General features: G+C 42.6%; 1 protein-coding gene across 2 annotated transcripts; it reads left to right on the top strand.

The window, feature by feature from the left end:
- The first annotated feature begins 1491 nt into the window (after nt 1-1491).
- On the top strand, nt 1492-17861 carry ZNF583 (zinc finger protein 583). 2 transcript variants are annotated; one of them, XM_065926896.1, is made up of 5 exons: nt 1492-1605; nt 3126-3211; nt 10373-10499; nt 10735-10830; nt 15813-17861. In XM_065926896.1, exons 2-5 carry the CDS (start codon nt 3203-3205, stop codon nt 17270-17272), a joined length of 1692 nt encoding a protein of 563 aa, XP_065782968.1. In that variant the 5' UTR covers nt 1492-1605; nt 3126-3202; the 3' UTR covers nt 17273-17861. The 2 variants fall into 2 exon arrangements, with proteins under 2 accessions (XP_065782968.1, XP_065782969.1); XM_065926897.1 differs by lacking the exon at nt 3126-3211 and having other exon boundaries at nt 1511-1605.
- The last annotated feature ends 8499 nt before the right edge of the window (nt 17862-26360 follow it).

Genomic DNA, 26360 nt, shown 5'->3' with positions numbered 1-26360 from the left:
CCATACATCTTTATGGGCATTCAAGATTCTTCATACATCTGTGAAATGTGGAAAAGGCTGCAAAAACCTGCACATTTACTGATATGTCTTAACTTGCATGTTTGCACTGTTTCAGAAAGCCAGAGGTTAGGTACAGTTGGAATTTCAACATTAAAACACAAAACCAACTAGTTTTTGTGGATTGTGTTCCTTTTAGTTTTTTATATATAAGAGCTTTCCAATAGTGCAATCTTAATGTAGTTGTAACAGATCAATTCCGCCTTTAACAAAAACAAAACCCCAGAAATACAGGTTGCTTCAGTATCACACTAGTTTTATAAGTTGTATAATATCAAATGTATTTATTTCTCTACTTTTAACTATGTTGTTTATATTCAACATGTTATTACTATATACAGTGTTTCAATATCTTTGTAAATATAACATTTGCATTTTTTCCATTTCCTCCATATAAACATTTCCAGGTTTTTGTCATTGTTCCCTTTGATGAGAAGTTAATCTGAAGCTCCACATCCTATAACGCAATTTCAGAAAAGGTGAGGCATGAATGTGAGGACTAGAGGTAGGAGTTTATTAACATTTTCAGACACACACTGAATAGGAACAAGAGGGTGTAAAATGAACGAAGTGCCGAAAGAATAGCCTTGTGCTCTGCTTTTCTTTATAACGTGTATCAATCCCCAGTATTTATCAGTATTTTTTTCTCCTATTAAATTTCTCCCGCACCGGAACCTCAGCTCCGCGGATGGGGACTTGGGCACGTTCCCAGGTGCGTCCCCAGCGCCTACAACAGCGCTTGGCGGACTGTGCATTCCTTGGTCGCTCAGTCCTGTCAGACTCTGGCCCGCCAGGCTCCTCTGTGCATGGGATTCTCCAGGGAACAACACTGGAGTGGGTTGCCACGTCCTCCTCCAGGGGACCTTCCGGACCCCGGGATGGAACCCGGGTCTCCCGCGACGGCAGGCGGATTCTTTACCACCGAGCCATGTGGGAAGCCCTGCTTGGCACACGGTAGGCCCTCAGTAAGTGGCAAGTGAAAGGATCGCGAGGATGGAGGGGATACAGGAGAAGCCCCGAGCCCCGGCGCTCTCCGTGGCCCGCACACCCGGCCCCACCGTCAGCGTCCCCCAGCGCCGGCCGGGAGCGCCGCCTGCGGCGCCCGCGCGGCCGCGGCCACTGCGCGTGCGCCCCGCAGCCCCGCCGCCACGCGCGGCCAGCGCTTCTGGACACCTCGCCGACGCGAGCGAGGTGCGCCTGCGCAGGTCACGCCGCCCATCCAGGTCTAGGCGGACTCGGCAGCCGGGCGATGGGTCCGCCGCTCTGAGGGCTCGGCCGGGCCGGCTCTGGGTCGGAAGGCCGGGGCTGCGGGAGCGCGGCGGAGACGACGCGAAGGGACGAGGCTGGAAGCCGCCGGCGGCCGCGGCCGGCAGTCCCGGCATGCTCCGCGCCGCCCCGGGCCCGGCGCCGGACTGCAGCTCCCGGCGGCCCCCGCGGCCGGCGCCGGCTGCCCGCCCGGGCGCCGCGGCCCCTTTGTGAGGCCGCCGCTCGCGGCGAGATCGAGTCCTCGCCCCGGCCGCGGGCCGCTCGGCCGCCGAGCGAGGGGAGGTGAGGCGGCGCGCGCGGCGCGTGGGCGGGCAGGCCTGCCGGCGGGCGGGCGGGTGCGGGCGTCCGGGACGGTGGGAGCCGGGGTCAGGGTGTGCGGGACTGGGTGGGCAGAGCGAGCGTGTCACTGCGTGTGAGGCGAGTCTGGCGTGACAGCGCGTGACAGCGCCACTGTGCGCGTGAGCTTGCGCGTGGGAGCGCGCGCGGCCGTGTGTGAGGAGAGTTTGAGGACGCGGCTGCCAGCGTCGTGACCGTGCGCCCGCGGCTGCGCCGGGGAGCCGCCAGCCCGAGGGGCGGTGGGGCGGGGGCGCGTGTGCGCCGCGGGGGTGGAGGCCGTGCGCCCCGGGCCCTGGGGCTCTGTGTAGTGGGGGAGACGCGAGATGAAGGAGAGACGGAGCCACAGAGGGAAGGGACGGAGGGAAGACAGCTGGGGAGGACACGGCCCCGGCCCGGCCGGCAGAGCCCCGAGCGCCGGCCTCGACCGCCGCCGGCGCCGAGGGTCCTTCCGGCGCCGCTGTACTGGCCAAGGCAGCGGGTTCCGTGCACAGTAACTCGTAACTTAGGGGGCTGCGGTGACGGCTGCTGCATGTCCCTGCACCTGCACCCCCTCCCCACCCCCGTCGAGGAATTTGTTAGAAAAGTTGAGCGAATGGTTTTCCGGTGTATTTTATAATAAGCCAGGGCTAGAAGCAGGAAGTCCTCTTTGGTCCAGGGTCCTCCAGACCACACGACCCCTGTGCGGGCTGCCCTGTGTAAAGATGCTTTCTCTGAGGCATTCACTTTGTAGCTTTTTTATCTCATCTTTGTAGAAACGGTGGGGACACATTCCCTTTCAATGTCATCCTCTAGTGAAGAGACTAAGGATACGATCCCACTTGGGCTCAGCTGCTTAGTTACCATGAAGCCTTGGATAATTTCACTGATGTGAATTTCACGTGTGAAGGGGGACACACCCCTTACCTAGCAGTGCCACTCTGAAGGGTACTGTTATTCTTATAAACGAGGAGCTATTTTATGCACAGAGAGTTTATGTCGCATATTGAGATCTAAAGCACGTGGGAGATTTAAATGGAGTATGAGCGTGCTAAATCGCTCAGTCGTGTCCGACTCTTTGGGACCCCATGGACTGTAGCCCACCAGGCTCCTCTGTCCGTGGGATTCTCCAGGCAAGAATGGGTTGCCATTTCCTTCTCCAGGGATCTTCCTGACCCAGGGATCAAATCTCCTGCATTGTTACGCGGGTTCTTTACCACTGGAACCACCTGGGAAGCCCTTAAACGAAGTATGACGTCTAAAGATACTGAATCACTATGTTGAACACTTGAAACTAATATAATACTATAAATCAACTGTACTTAAAGCAGTAGGTGAAAGAATTTAGACAGCAAAGACCAATTGAGTGTCAGCTCTTATGTTCTGTGGTGGGGAGAAGGGCAGCGAGAAGGAAAGGAGACTTTCTTGGCGGATGGTGCTGAGAGCTGAGGGCACTCCTGGCATTTTATGTTTTCTTTCTCCCTCTCCAGCTGTGTTTTCTCTGAAGGCTGCTCAGAGAGGAGCGGGAAGGAGGAGGGCAGAAGAGCTGTCGTAATTTCTTAAAGCCATGTCCGAGGTAAGGAAATATTCTTCTCTTCTCTGAAATGCCTTGTTTTTTCAGATGTAACATGGACATTTTGCTTTTCTTCTGAAATTCCCGACTCTACTGAAGTTCCATTCATTCAGTGATCTGGTCCTCATGTTCTCCAATCTAGTGAAAGGAGATTTTCCCACCACCACCACCCTCAAAGTGCAGTGAGCTTCTTTTTTTTTTTTTTCCCCTCAGCCAGAATTTTCATCTTCTATTCAAGAAACAGTTTAGGACTTGCTGTGGCTGAGGTGTTCAGTTGGGAGGTCTTAAGAGGCCAAAATACACTCCTTGGTGGAAGATGAAAATCTTCGCCGGAGGGACTTGATCCACTGAGGTCAAAGTGGCTGTTGAGATGCGAGCAGCAGTCTCGAGCTTTCCCACAGACCTGAGCTCGAGAGCTGACAGGGACTGCGGGGGAAGGCTTAGCTGTGGCACAGGGCAGGGGCTCTTGCTCAGGGTGGTTTTGAGGAAGGAGTGGGATTTGCTGGTCTTGAGTATTAAAGGGTGGGTCAGCTAGGACAGGAGTTTTCTTCAGGCACTGGGTGAGCATTAATGAGAAGGACTCCACGGGAGTAATGAGATACCCTGAGTTAGCATCAGGCCATAGACCGAATATTCCGCATCACTCACTGAAGGTGAATGATGAGTTAATATGGAAAACTGCAGGACATTTTTTGAAAAAGAGACTGATAGGAGGGAATATTGAATATACATTAAAAAGTGGCTGCTTACCTCTGTAATAACAAAGCCAGTAAATAATATAGAATGGGAGCCAGAGAAAGAAAAAGATCAGCATATAACATCCAGAAACAAATACAAGTAAGAACGGAAAATACTTACTCACTCACTGAACATATAGTTATTAAAGACTTCAGTTCAGTTCAGTCGCTCAGTCGTGTCCAACTCTTTTCGACCCCATGAATCGCAGCACACCAGGCCCCCCTGTCCATCACCAACTCCCGGAGTGAACTCAGACTCATACCCATCGAGTTGGTGATGCCATCCAGCCATCTCATCCTCTCTCGTCCCCTTCTCCTCCTGCCCCCAATCCCTCCCAGCATCAGGGTCTTTTCCAATTAGTCAACTCTTCACATGAGGTGGCCAAAGTACTGGAGTTTCAGTTTTAGCATCAGTCTTTCCAATGAACACCCAGGACTGAGCTCCTTTAGGATGGACTGGGTGGATCTCCTTGCAGTCCAAGGGACTCTCAAGAGTCTTCTCCAACACCACAGTTCAAAAGCATCAATTCTTCGGCGCTCAGCTTTCTTCCCAGTCCAACTCTCACATCCATACACAACCACTGGAAAAACCATAACTTTGACTAGACAGACCTTTGCAAAGTAATGTCTCTGCTTTTTAATATGCTGTTTAGGTTGGTCATAACTTTCCTTCCAAGGAGTAAGCGTCTTTTAACTTCATGACTGCACTCACCATCTGCAGTGATTTTGGAGCCCAAAAAAATAAGGTCTGACACTGTTTCCACTGTCTCCTCATCTATTTCCCATGAGGATATGGGACCAGATGCCATGATCTTAGTTTTCTGAATGTTAAGCTTTAAGCAAACTTTTTCACTCTCCTCTTTCACTTTCACAAAAGGCTTTTTAGTTCCTCTTCACTCTCTGCCATAAGGGTGGTGTCATCTGCATATCTGAGGTTACTGATATTTCTCCCAGCAATCTTGATTCCAGCTTGTGCTTCTTCCAGCCCACCGTTTCTCAGGATGTACTCTGCACATAAGTTAAATAAGCAGGGTGACAATATACAGCCTTGACATACTCCTTTTCCTATTTGGAACCAGTCTGTTGTTCCATGTCGAGTTCTAACTGTTGCTTCCTGACCTGCATATAGGTTTCTCGAGAGGCAGGTCAGGTGGTCTGGTATTCCCATCTCTTTCATAATTTTCCACAGTTTATTGTGATCCACACAGTCGAAGGCTTTGGCGTAGTCAATAAAACAGAAATAGATGTTTTTCTGGAACTCTCTTGCTTTTTCGATGATCCAGCATATATTGGCAATTTGATCTCTGGTTCCTCGGCCTTTTCTAAAACCAGCTTGAACATCTTACTGTATGTTAAATGCTGGCAATACTACAGTTAAAAAATAGATACTGTCTTCATGGAATTTACTGTCTACTAGTTTATTATATGATAGTGTAATGATATTTTAAATCAGAGGAGAAGGGCTGGATGTTCGCTTGAAATTTTTTTCTTCCTCATACTTTGAGGCTAAAAACATTGTGTAGATTAAATATAAAAAGTAAAACCACAAACTGCTACCTCCTTCTCTTGTTTTCTATCACGCAGAGCAGCCCTGTGACTGGTGGCGGAGACGCTGTTTGCACTGCCCAGTACCGAGCACTAGCCGCGCGTGGCTGTGGAGCCATGTGTATGGACTAGCGTGACTGAAGGGCTGAAGTTTTAAATGTTGATTGATTTAAATAACCACATGTGGCCAGTAGCTAGTCTATTTAGACACCAGAGTTCTAGGTTCATAAAGTGATAAAGCCAGGAAGAAAATTATGAGTGACCTGGCTGTCTGAGACACTGTTTTCCAATGAGGAAAAAGAGGCCGAGGAAGGAGTGATGTGCAGATGCCACTGTTGGTGGCTGCCAGAGGCAGCAGGCTGTACTGCTGCGGGTGAGCCAGGGCGGCAGGACAGTGACAGGCTCCTGGGAGCAGAGTGCCCGGGGTCACAGAGCGCATCGCTTCTCCGTGGAATGAAGTCCCGCATCCTTCCCTTGCCTCTCAGGCCCCCACGGCCCGGCGCCCGGCGCTCAGGCCTCCTCTCCTCCCATCCTCACTGCTCTCTGCTCCAGTCACACTGGCCGGCTCCCTGTCCCTCAAATGTCCCAAGCTCCTCTCTCTTTCTGAACGCTTGCATTCGCTCCTTCCTCGTCTGTAACTCTCCTCCCCTAGAGGATGGCCTGTCTAGCTCTGCCACTTTATGTAGATTGTTGTTCAAACCTCAGCTCATTTTTATTTTTTTTCCATTTGTTTTTATTAGTTGGAGGCTAATTACTTTACAATAGTGTAGTGGTTTTCGCCATACACTGACATATCAGCCGTGGATTTACATGTGTTCCCCATCCCAATCCCCCTCCTACCTCCCCAAACCTCAGCTCATTTTTAAGGTTTTATCTTTATCTTACACAAAAGTGAAAGTTAGTCACTCAGTCGTGTCTGGCTCTTTGTGACCCCATGGACTGCAGCCCGGGAGAAGGAAGTGGCAACCCGCTGCAGTGTTCTTGCCTGGAGAATCCCGCGGACAGCGGAGTCTGGTGGGCTGCTGTCCATGGGGTCGCACAGAGTCTGACACGGCTGAAGCAGCAGCAGCAGGACTGAAGCCCACCAGGCTCCTCTGTCCATGGGGTTCTCCCGGCAAGAACACTGGAGCGGGCTGCCACTTCCTTCTCCAGGGGTCTCTCTGACACAGGGATGGATCCAGAGTCTCCTGCACTCCAGGCAGCTTCTTTACCATCGGAGCCACCAGGGAAGCCCATTTTTACTCATATGAACGCCCCTGTGACTCTAAGTTACCTTACCGTGTTTCTGTCATAGTATTTAATATTCCCTGACGTTGTGTGACCTTCAATTGAATGTCTTTCTCCTCTGTCAGAATTTTAATTCCACAAGGGGACTATATTCTGTCCACCTTTGAATTCCCAGTATAGGCAGTAGGGAATTACAACAATGTAGGTAGTAAGCATCCACTAAATATTTGCCAAATTAATATATAAATCAACAGAAGAATGAATTTTTGAGACCAGGGCAGCAAGAGCCAGCAAGCAACCTCTCTTCTGCTGTCCGTGAGCTGGTGACGGAAGGCGGCAGCGGGTATGTTATGTGGGACACACAGCCCATCGACCCAGAGGCCCTGAGTGCGTCACAGTCTCTTGTGATGGGGCCCAGGAAACCGCATTTTTACTGAGTCCGCTGATGATTTTAATGCACAGTTTTTGAGAACCTCTGCCTCTAAAGATTATATATTTAAAGTATGCCTCTTGTTATTGTGCTCAGTCACTACGTCATATCCGACTCTGTGACCCCATGGACTATACGTAGCCCACCAGGCTCCTCTGTCCATGAGATTTTCCAGACAAGAATACCAGAGAGGGTTGCCATTTCCTTCTCCAGGGGATCTTCCCAGACCAGGGATTGAAGCCATGTCTCCTGTATTGGCCATCTGGGAAACCTCTTATAAGACAGTATATGTTTTATATTTTCTCTGTTCTCACAGCAGGCTATTCTTTTAGTGGCCACTTTGGGATAGTATGTATCCATTACTTCTTACTGTAACAATCATCTTTCTTCCCTCTGTAATCTTCTGTCTATAGTTAGTACTTTTGTTACTTTCTCAACAAGGTAACTCCCCTATATTATTTTTTGTAGATGTTATATTTAGTTATTGTTTTGGGGCTCTGAATTTCTTCCTGTGCTTAAGTGCTTCCATTTTCCTTTTATTTTTCATTTCATTCCATTTTCCTTCTACCTGAAAAACTTTTATTAGTATTTCTTTGACTACAGGTCAAAACTTCAGTCCCAACCTGATTTTTTTTTTTTTCATTATGTCCTTTTCTGACTAGGCCAGAATAGTGCAAATTAAACTTTTTTCTGATGTTAAGTAAGTTGGGAAATCCTAATCTTAATGGAGAGAAGAACTTTTAGGAGTATATTTTAAGACAATAACTAGAGACCTTTGTAACATCATAGTGAAAAATTAAGACTGACATAATTGAAAATAAACAAGGGGTTGGTAAATCAGATATGGCTGATTTACATTATGTATTGATAATAATATGCACCTAACAAGAGTGATGTTATCAGTAAATGAATACGTAATCATAGACATGTCTGTGTAAGGAAATGTGAACAAATACATACTAACTCTGCATTTTGACTGCTTATAGGAGGTAGGTAGATGTTGGGGGTTAGGACTTCCGAGTTTTTAACTTAGAAAGGGAAAAAAAAAAAATCACTGTGGGTAGAAATACCAGGCACTACTTTCTTTCTTTTAAAAAATTTTCTTTCTTCTATTCTAAATAATCTTGCGGTAAGAGTAGCCTAGGCTGCAGGTTTTCCCCTTTCAAGTCTTGGACTGTATCTCGCCAGTCCCTCTGTCCTGCGGTGTCTGTGGAGGCTCACTTGACAGCCGCCGGGGGCCTTGTAGTTAACGCTCTGTTCTTCTCTTGCTGCTGTGAGAATCCCGTCTTTCACTTTTCTGTTTGTGTGAGAAGGCAGGCTTCATGTCTTGCTGCTCTGCCATCGTGATGGCTCTCTCCAGACATTTCCTACACTTCTTTAATAAGGTGACAAAATGGTATAAGATTCCTGCCGTATAGAATCAAAATAAATATAAAAACATTTGAAAGGTATTCAGATCTCATTGGCTAAGAGGAAACTGTCAATCAGACCATCAAAACCCAGAATCCCTTTGTTTGTGCGTGCAAGTAAAAAACCATCTTGTAAGAACTTTACCTGGCAACACCTGCCTGGCCTCTGCTACAGAAATCATGATGTGTGTGGGACACTGTTTTCGCACACGGTTTTAACGAGTGTGCACTTTAAACTGAAGTGGCTGAGTTTTAACAGAATTTATGATCGATGGTGCCCAGTCCTATCTCGCACAAGTTTCATCTTTTAAACCCAACTGGTGCTCCCTTCCTTGCAGCCTTCACTCACTCCCCAGATTTCCCTTTATTAAGTTGTTTTTGAGATGGAAGCACGTAAGATAGAAGCTGATGAATGTAACTGATGTTTCATGGTGTCCTTTCACTTCACTTGTGGTTTCCTTAACGTTTTTGTCCATTACTCAGAGTTATTCATATACCGACTCATTTTTTTTTTCCTCATTAAAAATGTTTCTGTGTAGCATCACTGATAGGCTTAAATGCATCTTCAGTGAGGGTATTACTCTGTCAGGAGGCACGTTAATAGGAGTGATGTTCATATTTGACAACCCCTCCGGCCAAGACACATCCAGAACTTGCCCCGATGGGATCCTGGACACTGATGCGGGGCGGGCAGTCCCCTCCTCACTGGAGTGTGGTGAGGATGGCCGCCAGCGGGGCTCCCTGCCACGCTGCTCACCAGCCAGCGTGGAAGCATTTCAGGATCTGACCAGTCGGCTTGGCTGCTTGGGTGGGTGCCGTTGAGGGCAGCTGCGTGTCAGCTCAGCTGAAGGGTAGGTTTTGCTCTGTGATGTGCCAAACCCATAAAGCACAAACCAGATCACACAGCCAACAAAAAATCTGGAGCAGACTTACCACATGAGGAAGAATGCCCATTTTTTTAATTTTCAGGAAGCAGACTAGGTCTTATTTCATGTTACAGAGATCCTTAATTTAACATACCATGGTGTTTGAGAGCTATGTGGTAACATTTCAGAAACTCCTGTTCACTAGGTGTTCACAACTGGGTATGTTTCTCTCGTGAGAGCTGTAGGTGTTTTGTGATTTCACTGCATTATCACATTTGAGATGTTCCCTATCTAACTTAATAGTGGTTAAAATTACTATTACTTTGTCTTTTAGGGGGCATGATAAGTTAACAACTGTCTTTGAAACTTAGTGACGCTCTCAAGGGTTGTCATGTAATCTGTTGTTCCTGATTGTTCTCTGTAATGCATACACTTAAGTTATATTTTTGCAAAATCACCATAAAACTTCTTTACTGCTTTTATTACATTTGTATGTAATTTTAGAGTACCAATACAGTGAGCATCAAATATATGTTTATATATACCTAATTGATATAGCTGGAACACTGATCATTCAATTGCATAATTTGGAAAAAATGCATATAAAAATTGGGCATGTTTCTGCCTCCTCCTTGAGGCCTTTTTTTACTGCTCCCATCTGTCCTGATTTTCCACGCTGGGAAGTGCTCTAGCATCATCTCACATTGGACTGTTTACAGGGTTCTGTCCTTGGCAGTTTTCACTCGTACCTTTTCCTCATCAGCAGAGACTCTGAAATGGGGCGCTCTCCGTGACAGAATGTCAAGACCAGGCAGCGAGGTCGTGTTGCCCGACCCCGAGACCCCGACCCGAAACGGCGTACGTGCAGGGCTCCTAAGCACAGGCAGCCGAGCCTGTGCTCCTGTGAGGGGAGGAACGCTGCTGAGCAGGAGGGCTCTGTGTCGTTTCAGGACCTGGTGACGTTTGGGGACGTGGCCGTGGACTTCTCGCAGGAGGAGTGGGAGTGGCTGAACCCCGCGCAGAGGAGTCTGTACCGGACGGTGATGCTGGACAACTACAGGAGCCTGGTGTCGCTGGGTGAGGAGGCCTCCCCGCAGGCGGCATCCGACCACGCTGGGAGCCTCTGCCGCGCCTCACTGGGCTCCCCAGATGAGTGTAGCTCTGCAGTCGCAGCTGGGTTGGCTGTTGGTGCGGCTCCCTTCCCGACCCCAGACACCTCACCTCTCCTCAGCTCCCTCCCCTTCCCCGTGCCGAGGCAGCTCCATCTGACTGATGGGCCTGGCTAACTCCCCTTTTTATTTCTTGTGAGCAGGAGTTTCGGCTTCTAAGCCAGATGTGATCTCATTACTGGAGCAAGGAAAGGAGCCCTGGCTGGTGAAGGAGGAGGGGCCGAGGGGAGCACGGCCTGGTGAGTGAGCGAGACCCAGGGCTGGAGGGGCCCCTGCCAGGAAACGCTCAGCTAGCCTGAGAAGTTCAGCTCCTGACTGATGCTTCCTGGGTAGCGTCAAAGGGCTCCAGGCCTGGGAAGAGACAGCTCCCCAACTAAACTCCCCGATTCACTCTCACACAGTACTGCCCTCTCAGATAGCCTTTTCCTGTTCTCTGGATCCAAATGTCACAGCCTCTTCTTGTCTTTGCTTTTCCGTTTGACACAAGTTGCTCCAATCCTGTGTTTAAACGTCTAGATGCAGCAATGCATTTTTTTTTTCCTTTTCTCTCATTCATTCCTTTTAGACTGAAGGACTGATTCATTTATTCACTTAATCTCTTACCAAGATTTAGGTTTCTACTTTGAGAAAATCATCCTATTAAATTTTTAGGGTTATTCTGACGTTTATAAACCACCAAAGGAAAAATACTTCTGGTGTTATTTTCTTCAAATCTGGGTAACTGGAAGGTGATAGCATTTAACAGAGACAAGTCAAAAGGAAGAACAGGTTTGTAGAAGAAAAGATGAATTTGACTTAGGACAGTAAGACGTATCTGATGGGAAGATTTCCTAGTGAAGAAATGCAGCATACCACTGGAGGGAAGTGGAGGCTAGGAAAAAAGTCTGATTACATGTTAGTGTGAAGGGATGAGGTCAGTAGTCTTAGAGTTTGGAAGAAAAACCCTCGTACCAGGGCCTCTGGGGAAGTAGACCTTTGATAGCTTTCTCAGTGTCCTCTGGTAAGTGGCCTCCCGATAACTTCCTCCTTGAGTTAAATTATATAAATTTTAATTTTTCTAGATATCAGGTTTATTTCCATGAACCTGAGCATAGTAATTGCTTACAATTCTGTTTTGTACTGTAGTATAAAATATCCCATTTTATCTTATATAGCTAATTGTTTTAGGTTGCTACTCATTAATCAATTTTGCTTATTTATTTTTAAATTCCAGATTTTGGCTCTATCTGTTAAATATAAAATATAGCTTCATCATTCTCCCCTTTTCTAATTCTCTATTTTCTGTTTTTCTCTTTACTAATTATTTATTTCCTTAGATTTACTTTGTTTCCATTTTTTGGAAACATGCTAAAAAACTGAAAACTTAAACTATTATTTCATTGTTTCTTGATTCACTAATGAAATTATTAAAGGTTTTATAGTTTCAGGTGTATTTGATATTTAGTGGTTTTATTTCCATTTCCTAGACAAGTTTTAATTCCCTACACAACAGTTGTTTAACAGAAAGTTTTCTGGTTTTACTGTATTTTGATCAAATTGCTTTATTATATTTGATCAGGATAGCAATTACTACTAATTCTATTTTCTAATGAGTTGAGGATTTTATATGACCTAATACATAGCTTTTCTTTAAACTATTCTATAGGTTCCAAGTTAGAGTATTTTGAGTGTAAAGAGCTTGTTACATGAGTTTTACTTCATGTTACTAAAGTCAGTCTTTGCTTAGCCTTTGTTTCCATCCGTAATTTTTCTTAACTTTACATACAGTAAATTGCATTAATGTAAATTACAGTGTGATGAGTTCTGACAGCTGTATACATCCATGAAACCATCACTGCAATGAAGACCATCACCCCAGAAGGTTGCTTGTGCCTTTTTGCAGTCCATTCTTCTCCACTCTGGCTCCAAACTAACCTTTGTCGTTTTAGATTAGTTTGCATTTAAACTAAATGGAATCATACTATTATGTTTGGTTTACTTCACCATCAAAATTTACTTTGAAAATCACACCGTTGCATATGTGAGCAATTGACTGCTTCTGTTGCTGAGTGTCAGTCTGCTGAGCGGACGTCCCACATTTTCCTTTTTCCACTTACCTGCTGATGCACCTTTGGGTCGTTGCCAGCGTGGGCAGTGTGAAGTGGGCACGTACAGGACTTTGTATGGACATGCGTTTTCATTTCTCTGAGGTAAACACCTGAAAGTGGAAAAACGGGTGGGGGTTGTGGGAGGAAGGCTCAAGAGGGAGGGGATGTGCGAACACACGTAGCTGTACTTTGCTGCGCAGAGAAGCTGACACACATGGTAAAGCAATTATACGCCGATAAAAAACGCTTTTAATACCAGCTTTAAAAAAAGTGGAAAAATGGAGTCATATGACAGGAATGTGTGTGACTTTAGTTTTCCAAGGAGGTGGTATTTTCATTCCCATCAGCACTGTAGCAGAGTTCCAGGTGTGCTCCGTATCCTCACCATACCTTTTGAGGGTTTTTTATTTACAATGGTTTAATTGAAGTAAAGCTGACATACAGTGCTCTGTTAATTTCTGCTGTACAGAACGGCTCAGGTACACTCCTATATAGAGGAACGGCTCAGGTACGCGCGCATACAGCGGAACGGCTCAGGTACACGCGTATACAGTGGAATAGCTCAGGTACACGTGTATATAGGGGAACGGCTCAGGTACATGCGTGTACAGCGGAACGGCTCAGCTACACGCACACGTATACAGTGGAACAGCTCAGGTACACATGTATACAGTGGAACGGCTCAGGTACACGTGTATACAGCTCCCCGTGCTCTACAGTGGGGCCTGCTGTGTGTCCATCCTATGTGACAGTTTGCAGCCGCTAGTTCCAAACTCCTGATCCCTCCCTCCCTCCCCCACTGCTCCTCCCCCTCGGCAACCACAGTGTGTTCTCTGTATGAGCCTGTTGCTGTTTTTCAGATACACAGTTGCTCTAGTACCCTTTTTTAAAAGACTTTCCCTTACCCATTATACTGTCTTTTTGGTATCTTTGTTAAAAATCAGTTGACCATATATGTATGGGTTAAGTTCTGAACTGTTCTTTTCCAATGATCTACATGTCTATCCTTTCACCAGTACCACACTGTCCTGATTACTGTAGCTTTATAGTAAATTTTGACATCAGTTGAATTTGTAAAATCACTTTGACTTATTTTAATAGATCATTTGCATTTCCATATAAATTCTAGAATGAAGTTGAGCATTTCTACCTAAAAATCCTTCTGGGGTTTTGTTTGGGATTGCGTTGAATCTATGTATCAATTCAGAGAGAACTGACATCCTAGTATCATTGTTTTATCATTGACATCCTAGTATTGTTTTCCAATTCGTGAAATTTACCCAGTTTTTACAGTCTTAATTTCTATAAGCAGTGTTTTGTCATATCCAGTGTAGTGGCTTCTTATAAGTATTATATTTATATATCTATATAGAAAGTTATATAGTTTTATGGATATAAGATACATAATTTTTCAAATATAAGTTTTTTCCAGTAATGTGTGCATGTGTGATCAGTTGTGTCCGACTCTTTGCGTCCCCATGGACTATACAGTCCATGAAATTCTCCAGGCCAGAATACTGGAGTGGGTAGGTGTTCACTTCTCCAGGGGATCTTCCCAACCCAGGGACCGAATCCAGGTCTCCTGCATTGCAGGCAGATTCTTTACCAGCTGAGCCACCAGGGAAGCCCAGGAATACTGGAGTGGGTAGCCTATCCCTTCTCCAACAGATCTTCCCAACCCAGGAATTGATCCAGGGTCTCCTGCATTGCAGGCAGATTCTTTACCAACTGAGCTACCAGGGAAGCCATGAAAAGTAATGTTATCTGCAAATACAACTTTATTTCTTATTGACATAGCTAGGATCTCTTGTAATGTTGAATAGCATTGGTTAAGAGCAAATATACTTGCATTGTTCTCAATCTTAAGGGGAAATGTATTCACTCTTTCACCATTAAGTTGTTACAGATATTTCTTAGATGCCCTTTATCAGCTTGAGGAAGTTCCTTTCTGTTCCTGCTTTGCTGAGGATTTTTATAACAAACAGATGTTAAATTTAGTAAAATACTTTTACACTGATTGAAACAATGTGATTTGCATCTTTAATCTGTTCATGTGGTGAGTTACACTGATTTTCATATATGAAACTAACCTTGCATTAGTGGGATGAACTCCACTTGGTCAGAATTATGCTTTCATATTTTCCTGGATTTTATTTGCTATAATTTTGTATCATTTTACATTTATGTTTCTGTGCTACATTGCTTTTGTAAATCATAATAGAAAGTCTGGTTTTACTATAAATAAGGTGAGAAAACATTGGAAAATCTTGAACAGAGTAACAGGTGATTTGATTTAGGAATGGAAAAGATAAGGTAAATAAAGGCCTATGGCAGATTAATAAAACCAACAATTTGATACAAACTTACTTCAATATGAAGGCATCTTAGCTTGAGTATCAGCTGAAAATTTACATTTGGTTGGAACATATCACACAGAAAATGATACTCAGGAAGACTGTTTTCAGACTGCTAAAGTTTAACCATAGTTTTATATATAGCCTGTGGCAATTAATAGGGTTCCCTGGTGGCTCAAGACAGTAAAGAATCCTCCTGCAATGCAGGAGACGCAGGTTCAGTCCCTGGGTCAGGAAGATCACCTGGAAAAGTAAATGGCAACCCACTCCAGTATTCTTGCCTGGAGAATCTCATGGGCAGAGGAGCCTGGCAGCCTGCAAGTCCATGGGGTAGCAAAGAGTCAGACATGACTGAGTGAGTAACACTTTCATGGCAATTAATGACACCTGGTGTGTTTTGGTATGTGGGGATCTAATAGATTTTTTTTAGCCACATCGACATGAAGGTTTTTTCTTTTTTTTTTAAAGCTGACGAACTTACCTTGAATGCAGGCTAACCTGAGGCAAGAAAGGAAGGTGTTTGCAGACTTAATATTAATATAGATATATATATATATATAATGATTGTGATATTCTGATGGTTACCTTAATAGTTAGGCATGAGGTATTTTCTTAATAAATTTTTCACATTTTCATTCTTTATAATCTCATCGTTAGACTGCATTTAACAGCTATTACATCCTTGAACTTATGTATGTAGTTCATTCACCAGTTTGTATTTTAGAAGTTTTTTTCTAATGCATAAATACAAAAGACGTTTGTTTTCTTGATATCTTTTAGATTGGGAGTATGCATTTAGAAACAAGGAATTTCCATCAAAGCAAGTTATTTATGAAGAATCATCCAAAATGATGATGATGGGAAGAAGCCATCTTAGTTATAACCTCAACTGCTCCAGTTGGAGAGGAGACTCTAAAAGTAAGGACTGGTTTAAGAACCAGTTGGGAACTCAGGAGGTACATGCTAGTCAGCTGATCGTCACTCACAGAGAAATCCTAACAGAGGATCACAGTAATGAATATACTAAGTCCTGGCAAGCTTTCCATCAGGATACAATCTTTGATATAAAGCAGAAACGTAATAAGCATGAGCCACAAAAGAGAAGTTACCGGAAAAAACCTGTGGAAATGAAACGTAAGAAAGTGTATGTAGAAAAGAAACTTTTGAAATGTAATGAATGTGAGAAGGTGTTCAACCAGAGCTCATCTCTCACTCTTCATCAGAGAATTCATACTGGAGAGAAGCCCTACGCGTGCGTCGAATGTGGGAAAACCTTCAGTCAGAGTGCAAACCTAGCTCAACATAAGAGAATCCACACTGGAGAGAAACCCTATGAATGTAAGGAATGCAGGAAAGCCTTCAGCCAGAATGCCCACCTTGCTCAACACCAGAGAGTTCATACTGGAGAGAAACCTTATCAGTGTAAAGAGTGTAAAAAAGCCTTCAGCCAGATTGCACACCTGACTCAACACCAGAGAGTTCATACTGGAGAGAGACCTTTTGAATGTATCGAGTGTGGAAAGGCCTTTAGTAATGGTTCATTTCTTGCTCAGCATCAGAGAATTCACACTGGAGAGAAACCTTATGTATGTCATGTGTGTGCGAAAGCCTTTAGCCATCGTGGATACCTAATTGTACATCAGAGAATACATACAGGAGAGAGACCCTATGAATGTAAGGAATGTAGGAAAACCTTCAGCCAGTATGCACACCTTGCTCAACACCAGAGGGTTCATACTGGAGAGAAACCGTATGAATGTAAAGTATGTAGGAAAGCCTTCAGCCAGATCGCGTACCTTGATCAACATCAGAGGGTTCACACTGGAGAGAAACCCTATGAATGTATCGAATGTGGGAAGGCCTTTAGCAACAGTTCGTCACTTGCACAACATCAGAGAAGTCATACCGGAGAGAAACCTTACATGTGTAAGGAATGTAGGAAAACGTTCAGCCAGAATGCAGGCCTTGCTCAGCATCAGCGAATTCATACTGGAGAGAAGCCTTATGAATGTAACATTTGTGGGAAGGCCTTTAGCTACAGTGGGTCTCTAACTCTGCATCAGAGAATTCATACTGGAGAAAGACCCTATGAGTGTAAGGACTGCAGGAAATCGTTCAGGCAGCGAGCACACCTCGCGCATCATGAGAGAATCCACACCATGGAGTCATTCTTGACTCTTTCCTCTCCCTCAGCCTCTGTGTCCAGTCCGCTGCCAAGACCTGTAGGCTTTATCTCCTAAATATGCCTTGAATCTGACTCCGTTAATCCATTTCCATTCTATCAATGTTTGTCCAATACATGATAATCTATTTGACACAGACTATGGGAATAGCTTTTTAATCAATCCCCCTGTATTTACCATTTCCTGTTAGTAATCCATATTGCAGTCAAACTTGTATTCAAAAAGTCTGACCATATCACTTCTCCCTCGTTAAAACCCTTCACTGGCATCCCACAGGTCTTAGGTCCAGGTGCACCTTGCTCAAAATAGCCTAAAACACCCCTGCCCCCCAATACCTTGTTCCCATTTACATTTCAGAGTCCCATTTCATGTGACCATCTCATTCCTGGGCTGCTCATCAAAATTCAGAATTCATATTGCAGCAACAACTAGATCGGGGTTCCAGTTCTTACTGTTCCATTTTATAGCCCTCTAGTTCTGGAGGAACATTTTGTCCCTTGTAAGCATCTTGTCTTTTTATTTCTATTATAGAAATAATAATGGTACTACCTCAAAAGTTAATGGGAGGATTAAATGAGATAATGCATGTAAATTGCTCAGCACAGTGCCTAGCATAATCAATAAACATTAATGTAAAATAAAAAGATTACTATGTATACAAAGAAGACCTGATCATCTTAGCAGTGATTATCGGTGAAATAACAAAACAGCTCAAGACCCAGGAGACTAAAGATTTTTGAGTAGAAAGAGCTTCCTTGTTCTGAAGCTGAGTGAAAAGGGTATCCAACACAGTAGAGTTAATGTTGGAGTTCATGATGACAGAGTTAAGATGGTGGCTTCTGTTTTAGTACAAACATGGAAATACGATTTTGTTGATAAGAAAAACTAACTTCATTATATATTCAACAGTTTTAAGAAACCAGGTGTTAAACATCAATTGTAATAAGTAAAATTTACTGAGATGTAGTCATCATTTACATTTAAACGAAGGCAATATAGTCCTCAAAAGACAGAAAACTTTAAAAGATCAATAACCAAAGATGACTAGAAAACAGAATTTAACTCACCGCTCCTAATTCCAGGTTGATGAATCGTGTTAAATCCATGTCAGTTAAATGGAAAAAGTGTTAGGTTCTAATCTGTAATTCCAAGACCAGAGGGAAAAGAAATCAAAACTATAGGTCAAAACTCATAAGCATGTTTGTGTGAAATTTAAAATGAATACCTTTAGATGGGCATTTGTTTTCCAGTTTTCCACAGTTCAAACCACTACCTGTTGACTTACATCTGACTTGTTTTACACTTTATTATCTCCTGACTCCTGAAGACTTTGTGCAATCAGTGCTGGAACCAATTCTCATGTGACTATAAGTACAAAGAAAAGGAGTAAAGTTTAATGGAGGATGAGAAGAACAGACATTTTATCCTTCTGTAAGGGAAGATTCAGTATTACACAGATGTTAGTAAGCCCCAAATTAATCTATTGATTCTTTGTACCTAACAAAATCCTAAGAATTTAAGGCTTGAAACATCATGTTTGTCAACACACACACATAAACATTCACAATAGATATACACATAAAGGAAATATATAATAAAGGTGATAGTTCACTGTCAGTAGCTTAACAGTACTTGTATTTGAGATTCTGTTCAAAATTATTTCTGTACAAAACAATTGTCTCATTCTTTTATCCAAATGCAAAGCAGAGTCATTAAAGGATACCATACATAACCATGGAGAACAGTCTCCCTAAATACAACATGAGATCCAGAAACCACACACATGTATTCTAGGTTTGACTATATAAGAACTTTAATGAGCTTTTATATAGTCAAAGATAGTACAAAAGGCTTTTAGACAGAATTTTTAAAAATTAGTAAAATATGTTTAAGCTATGAGATTCATATCCTTAACAAAGTACTCCTACAAATCATTTAGAAAAGGACACTTCCTTCCCTTATGGGTAAGGGGTATAAAGAGGTAACTGAAGAAAATGATAAGTACTGACCCTCACAAGGATCAGAATACAAGTTAAACAAGTGAACTGCCATCTTTCAATATCAGAATGATAAGACGTGCACTCAGAAAGCATAGGAGAGGAGGTACTTCTGTGTACTGATGGAAAGGTGACTTGTCAATATCAGAATTTTCCCTGAAATTTCATTGTCAATATCAGAATTTTCAAGGCTTGCTTTTGCAATTAAATACACAAGTTTATCCTTCCATATCCTACAACAGATAAAACAATTTAAAAGGTATCAGAAAATAATCAAATTTTGTTAAAGACAAAAGGGGAAAAAATGCTTATTCGTGAAATGTAGCAGAAACAGCTGTGACCTGAAACGTTTGCCTGACAGGGACTTCAGTAACGGGAAGTCAGTCTGTCCAAAGGTCCCAAGAGAAACTCATGCAGAGCTGGCTTGCGTAGAGGCTGGGGGGTAACAGTGACAAGACAGTTCATGATTTTTCATGTGAAAGTTATGTTAGTGTCCCTACCAAAGCTTTCCCATTATACTCTTCTGTAAGTAAAGTAAATTGGATCCTTTTTTCACACCATTCAGAAAGATCAGTTCTAGTTGAATAAAATCCTAAATGTTAAATAGTAAAGTATTGGAAGGAAACATAATAGGATATGCTTGCGACTTTGCTGTTGGACATATCTTCCTACTCTAGACAAAAACGAAAGCCACAAAGTAAAGATTAATGAAGTTGATTTTATCAAAAGTAGTTCAGTCACTAAGTCTTGTCCAACTGCAATCCCATGGACTGCAGCCTGCTTCTAAAAAGACAAAAGAAACAGAATGGGAAAAGGCTGTAATAAAATACAAAAGGAAAGATGTAAATAAGAATACCTATAAATAGGTAAAGGACAACCAATTGAGAATAAAGATGAACAAAGGATAATCATGGACAAATCAGAACGCCGAAACTGAGTCCCCACTTAACCATGCTAGTAGTAAGAGATGCAAATTTAAATAATCTAACTTTAAAAACCTGGCAGTTGTATAGAGAAATAACTATTCTTATTAGTGCCACTCTGGAGGCACTGAAGTTGCTAAAAACGTTAGCTAACCCCTTCAGAGGGCAGTATGGTTAGTACATGAAACTGAGAACTATCTAAATTTTCATCAATAGAGAAATACTGACACCAGTTTAAGAGAATGGACTGGTAATATTGATAAGTATTTGACAAAAGGGCACTGATTAAAAACTTGCAGAGTAATAGAGGTTATATATTTAAAATACATTTCTAATACATTTCTATAACTATGCAAATACACAGAAATAATAAGTCCTGAACAGACACGTCAAATTTATAAGTGTTTTGCAGAGGGACCTGGAATTGGACATTCCAGTCAAGAGGGTAGATTTATCATTATCTGTAATGTTTTAAATAAGAATGTTATCATTAAAACAAATTGAAAAAATTCAGTGAACTTATGGGGAACTAGAGCAACTAGAATGAGAGTTGGTAGCCTAAGTTGAAACCTTTCCTGGAATTTGGAGAATCTCATCATCTCTCCAGTCCTTCTCAGGCACACCGAAATCCCAGTAAATCGCTTCATTCAGCAAAACATATCTATAGTGAGAATAACCAAAGACCTGGTGTCTACCTAGGAGAATCAAACAGTATCATTCTCAAATGTGAACAGACAGCTGAGGATCATCACAGATGATGAAGGGTTATCAGCATGATGAGGATCAAGTGATAGACTAAACCTGGAGTAGGTGAAGTTATATGATGAGAATAAAGCTAAAAAAGTACGTTTGAAATTGGAATAGATGTTACACTTTTAAAGCAAATATGAGAAGCTACCAAAAAGAAATAACTCCTAAGAATAAAAAAGATTACTGTTATAATAGAAGATTTCAAAGAAAGTTGTGGAAATTCTTCAATTTCATAAATGTGGAAGAAAATGAGAAACTTGGAAGTCTAACAGAAGGCCTGTCTAGTTAATATGAGTTCCACAACACATACACACACACAAAAATAATAATAATAGAGAAAATAAAATAGGACTGTATCAAAGGATTAAGAATCTTTCCAAACTGAAGAAAGTTATGAATGCACAGCTAGGAATAGCTCACTTGAATGTTGGGCAGGCTGAACTGGCAAAAACCATAGTATAATAGAAAAAAATTTTTAAAAGACAGCCAGAAATATGCTTGTGGAATTCTGTAACACTAAAGAGGACACTATCCTAAAAGCTTTCAAAAAACATGAATTTCTCCTAATAAAAATGATCGAGAGAAGTAGCCTTCCCTCCGATGAGCAATATTAGATTGTAGAATACAGAACAGCAGCTTCCAGCTTGGGACCTGAGACTGCTTTGAATCTGGAAGTTTACACCGGAACGGCAGTGAAGCATGAGGCCAGATACTGGTATTCTGTATGTACAGTTTGCTGCAGTTCACTCCCACTCGTCTTTCAGTAGAGAGTGAATGATTAGCTTTAGCAAAATCTGGATGGAAAAGGAAAAAAACAGAAGAGGCTTTAAACAGTGGATCTCACCTAGTAAAGTGGTGTTGAGGGTGACTAGGATAATCACTGTAGAAATCAGGCCAAACTACTGGTAGGCTAGATATCCAGGGAGTCAGTGAAGAGAAACCAGGGAGAAAGGAAGGAACGGGTTACATCAAATAGTATTAACACAGAATTTGAGGATTTCTGTAATATGGCGAAAACAAACATTCGTCAGAAGCAAAGACAGACAAGTATTGGCTTGGGAAAAAACAAAGGAGAAGCCATACCAGATATCATGGTCCTAACATAAACCAAGCCCCATAAAATGTGACATGACTTTGGAAACAGAATATGGGGGGAAAAAATTTAAGTGAGTACTGGGATCATAACACTGGACTTATAGAGGAGGAAATGTAATCTTCACCAATGCTTGGCTCTGCCTCTTAAGAGAATAATATTTATACAGTGGTAATGGTCTAATGCTATTTTACTTCCAACTTTAAAGTAGACAAATCCCTGAAGTCTCTGTATGTCTGTATATGTATGTGTATAACAGACCCCATGAACTGTACTGTATAGTCCACAGAATTCTCCAGGGCAGAATACTGGGGTGGGTAGCCTTTACCTTCTCCAGGGCATCTTCCCAACCCAGGGATCAAACCCAGGTCTCCTGCATTGTGGTGGGTTCTTTACCAGCTGAGCCACAAGGGAAGCCCCTTATTTCCAGCTTTAAAATAGACAAATCACTGAAGTCTCTGTATGTGTGTATATACACATACATACACACAGTGTCTAATATCTATTTAATAACATAAAGGCAAAATACAGCTGACAGACTGGATGGTGGGAGGCTGACAGGGAAATAAGAGCTTGAAGCAAGGACAAGGGGCAATATGGCCATGGTACGTGGAGAGGATTCAGGGGATCTGTCTAAAGTCGATAGAAGAAATGTAGGTTAGTTGTATTTGGAGTTAAAACATCAGAGGAGCTATTATAACCCACTTGGTGGGATGAATTAAATCCTTTGATGAAGACTCAGGGAGTATATAAAGTTAGTAAATGTACAAATAACACTAAAGCAGCTGTAATCAGGACTCATAGAAACCCAATTCAAATCTGCTTAGGAAAAATGTACTTATTAGCTCTTACAAGTGAAGGATGCAGAGCATGTATGTCACGGCCTCAGGTACGCGGGACTTGGTGCTCACGCTCATCAGGTTAGCAGCTCACAGCTGTGCTTTCACTCGTTTCATCTCTGGCGGGCAGAAATCAGTAAGGTGGTTGGAAAACTCTTAAATGTTTGAATCTAAATAGCCCAATTTTTAGTAACCCATGGGTTAAAAGGCAAAATAGAAAGCATTTTGGATTGAAACTTGTAACACAGCAATCAAAACACATGGAAAGCAGCTGACACATTACTTAGAAGGAAACATCACTAAATTGTAAAATAAAGCTCTCAATGGCTTCAGTCTCACCTTTCTCAGATTAGAAGATGAAGCACATGAAACCCAGAGGTAGCATAATAATGGAAACAAAGAATAGAAATCAACAGGAAACAAATATAAAAGCAGGTCAGTAAGGCCAATATATCTTCATTTAGACAACATGAAAGGAAATATTCCAGTTACAATTACCTGGAATGACAGAGATGACATCACTACAGTTATTAAGCAGAATACTGTGAGCCTCACGCCAAAAAGTTTGACCACTTAGATAAAATGGAAAAATTTTCCTGAAAGATTCAAGCTGCCAATCTTACTCAGCCTGTTTAAACTTACTGTTTTATCCCTTGTCAGGTGCTTTTTATAAAGGAATAAATGTTTGATTTCTTGATCTATCTACCACAGCAATAGATCCAGTTTTCTACAGCAAATTTTATAACTTTCATGAAATAAATCCAAGGTTAAACTCACCTTTTAGGATCTCATTATAAATAATGAAGCATGCAAGGCAGATGAGCTTTTGTCTATTTGCAAAGATCACTAAAATCACAGTCAAAACGTGTCAACAGAAGAATTAACTGTCTTGGAAAATTAACTTGTAATCCTGGTATCTTGCAAACACATTTGAAGAAACATAGGATTGGGGGCTTCCCTGGTGGCTCAGTAGTAAAGAACCCACCTGCAAACGCAGGAGACACGGGTTTGGTCCCTGACCCAGGAAGAGCCCACGTGACGTGGAACAACTAAACCCACGCGCCACAGCTCCTGAGCCTGGGCTCGAAAGCCCGGGAGCCGCACTATCAGCTCACGCCCTGGAGCCCTTGCTCCACAGCGAGAGAAGCCGCCCCAGTGAGAAACCCCACGCACCACAGCGAGAGACCAACCCCGCTCGCCGCATCAGAGGGAAGTCCTGCAGCAGCAAAGACTCAGCACAGTCACAAATAAAATTACATGAAAATATAAGATTACTTTTTAAGGTGCAGGACTCATCTTATTTGAGAATCCCTTAGACTGAAAGGAGATCAAACTAGTCAACCCTAAAGGAAATCAGTCCTGAAATGCATTGGAAGGACAGATGCTGAAGCTGAAGCTTCACTACTTTGGCCACCTCATGTGAAGAGCTGACTCAGTGGAAAAGACCCTGATGCTGGGAGAGATTGAAGGCGGAAGGAGGAGGGGACAACGGAGGATGAGATGGCTGGATGGCATCACCGACTCGATGGACAGGAGTTTGAGCAAGCTCTGGGAGTTGGTGATGGACAGGGAGACCTGGCATGCTGCGGTCCAGGGGGTGGCAAGAGTCAGACACGACTGAGTGACTGAACCGAAATTAAAAATGAGTGCACAATCTGCCTTGACGTTTCCCAAAGAGCTCCTCATTCTCTTCTAAATGATTTAAAATTCATTCCATTTTTTGGCAATGTGGCAGAAGTACTGAGAATCCAACATAATGGGGCAGCAAGAGGTCAACTTGGCACAAGATCATCAAGCCAACGTCAAAGGAAGTAGGTTCTGCTTCGTGTGGAGTCGGCCGCCGAGGGAAGGTGGCTTGGTCCTCGAGGTGGGGTGGCCTGAGGTTGGGGGGAGACAGATGCAGGAGGAGTGGAGGCGTCTGCACTTTAAGAAGTTAAATAACACAAGTTCCTGAATTTAAAATCAGTTGGTGAATTTGGGGCCTTTCTCATTTCTGATCTGTTACCTCTTGCCCAGATTGCCTGAATTTTTTTACATATGAGTCTGAGAAAGGAAAAACTGCCTATTCTTTGGTTTTTGTTCTTTTTCTGCCTTCTGTTGGGTTAACTAAGATTTTTTTTATTATTCCATTTTATTTTATTAATTGGTTACATCTCTTTAAAAAATGTCTTAGTGGTTACTCTTACGGTTACAATGTACATCTCTAATTAACCGGAATATATCTTCAAGTAACATTAACAAGATATTACACGCTGTTTCCTAATCTCTCCCATCCTTTGTGTTTGTCATATATTTACACTTATACTGCTATACCATACTGCTGTTGACAGCTATCTCCCAGATGGTTAGATAAGCCTACAGTTAAGAAAAATTATCTTACCTTCATTTATTCCGTTTGTAGATCTTCATGCATATCCGAGTATATGCTATGTTTCACATCCCTTCTGCTTAAAGAACTTCATATATCATTTCTTTTAAAGTAGGGTCTTCTAGCAAGGTGTTTTCTGTTTTTCTTTCTTTGAGAAAGTCTTCATTTCTCTAACAATTCTGAGAGACATTTTCATGAAAAATTTCAGAGACAGTCCCCCCTCCCCATTTTGTTCCTGTGTGATGTCTTAACAAAATCTTTCCTGATAGTAAGCTTTATAGATTTATGCTCTGTTGTCATTATACATTATTTATTCAGATATTTCTTACCAGTCATTTTCTCTGTTTCTTCTGAGATTCCATTATGTTACGTGTTGGGACAACAGATCTTTCCCCACAGCTCTTGGGTGATCTATTCTTTGCTGTCACCTCTACCCTCCTTAGTGTTTCAGTTTGGCTACTTTTTATTGACTCACCTTCAAGTTCAATTATTCTTTCCTTGGCTGCATCAAGTATACCTATGAGCTTGTTGAAGGTTTTGTTCATCTCTACTGTGTTCATTTCTGATTATTTCCATGTGATTCTCACAGTTCCATCTCTCTGATCAAATGACCCATCTAATTTGCCTGTTAAATACCTTTTTCATTAGAGCCTTTAACGTATTACTCACAGTTATTTAAAATTCTGTGTCAGGGAGTCTGGTTCCAGTTCTTGATTGCTTTTGTCTCTTGGTGGTGGGTATTGATTTTTCTTGTAGCTTTGTAAAAATTACTTTTGAAAAAACTCCATGTATCTTGTGTTGGGCAGTAGAAACAGAAGTAAATAGATTTTAATTCTTAGAAATGGTCATGCCATTTCTTCTGTTAAGCCTTTCATGTTTTCATTAATATAGTTAAAAACTGGATGAGGTTTAAGGTTGCTTGTTGCTATGATTACCCTAAGTTCATCACAGCCTTCAAAATTCACTAGTGATTCCTTAAAGTGAGGGCTTGTTTTTCACAGATTTATCTCAGTGTCTGGGTAACCTTCAAAATTAGGTGTTCCCTTTTGACTATGCCTTAAGAGAAAATTCAGCTAAACTAAGGTTATTTTCATTCACTCAATATTACTGTTTACCACTTCCTTTGCGCGAGTCACTGTACTAAATGCTAGAGCTTGTAACTCCCCTAAAACCTC

This window comes from Muntiacus reevesi, chromosome 2, assembly GCF_963930625.1.
Source record: "Muntiacus reevesi chromosome 2, mMunRee1.1, whole genome shotgun sequence".
NCBI classification, from domain to species: Eukaryota; Metazoa; Chordata; class Mammalia; order Artiodactyla; family Cervidae; genus Muntiacus; species Muntiacus reevesi.
Note: the sequence above shows the minus strand (reverse complement) of the source record. Positions and strands in the feature narration are given on the sequence as shown.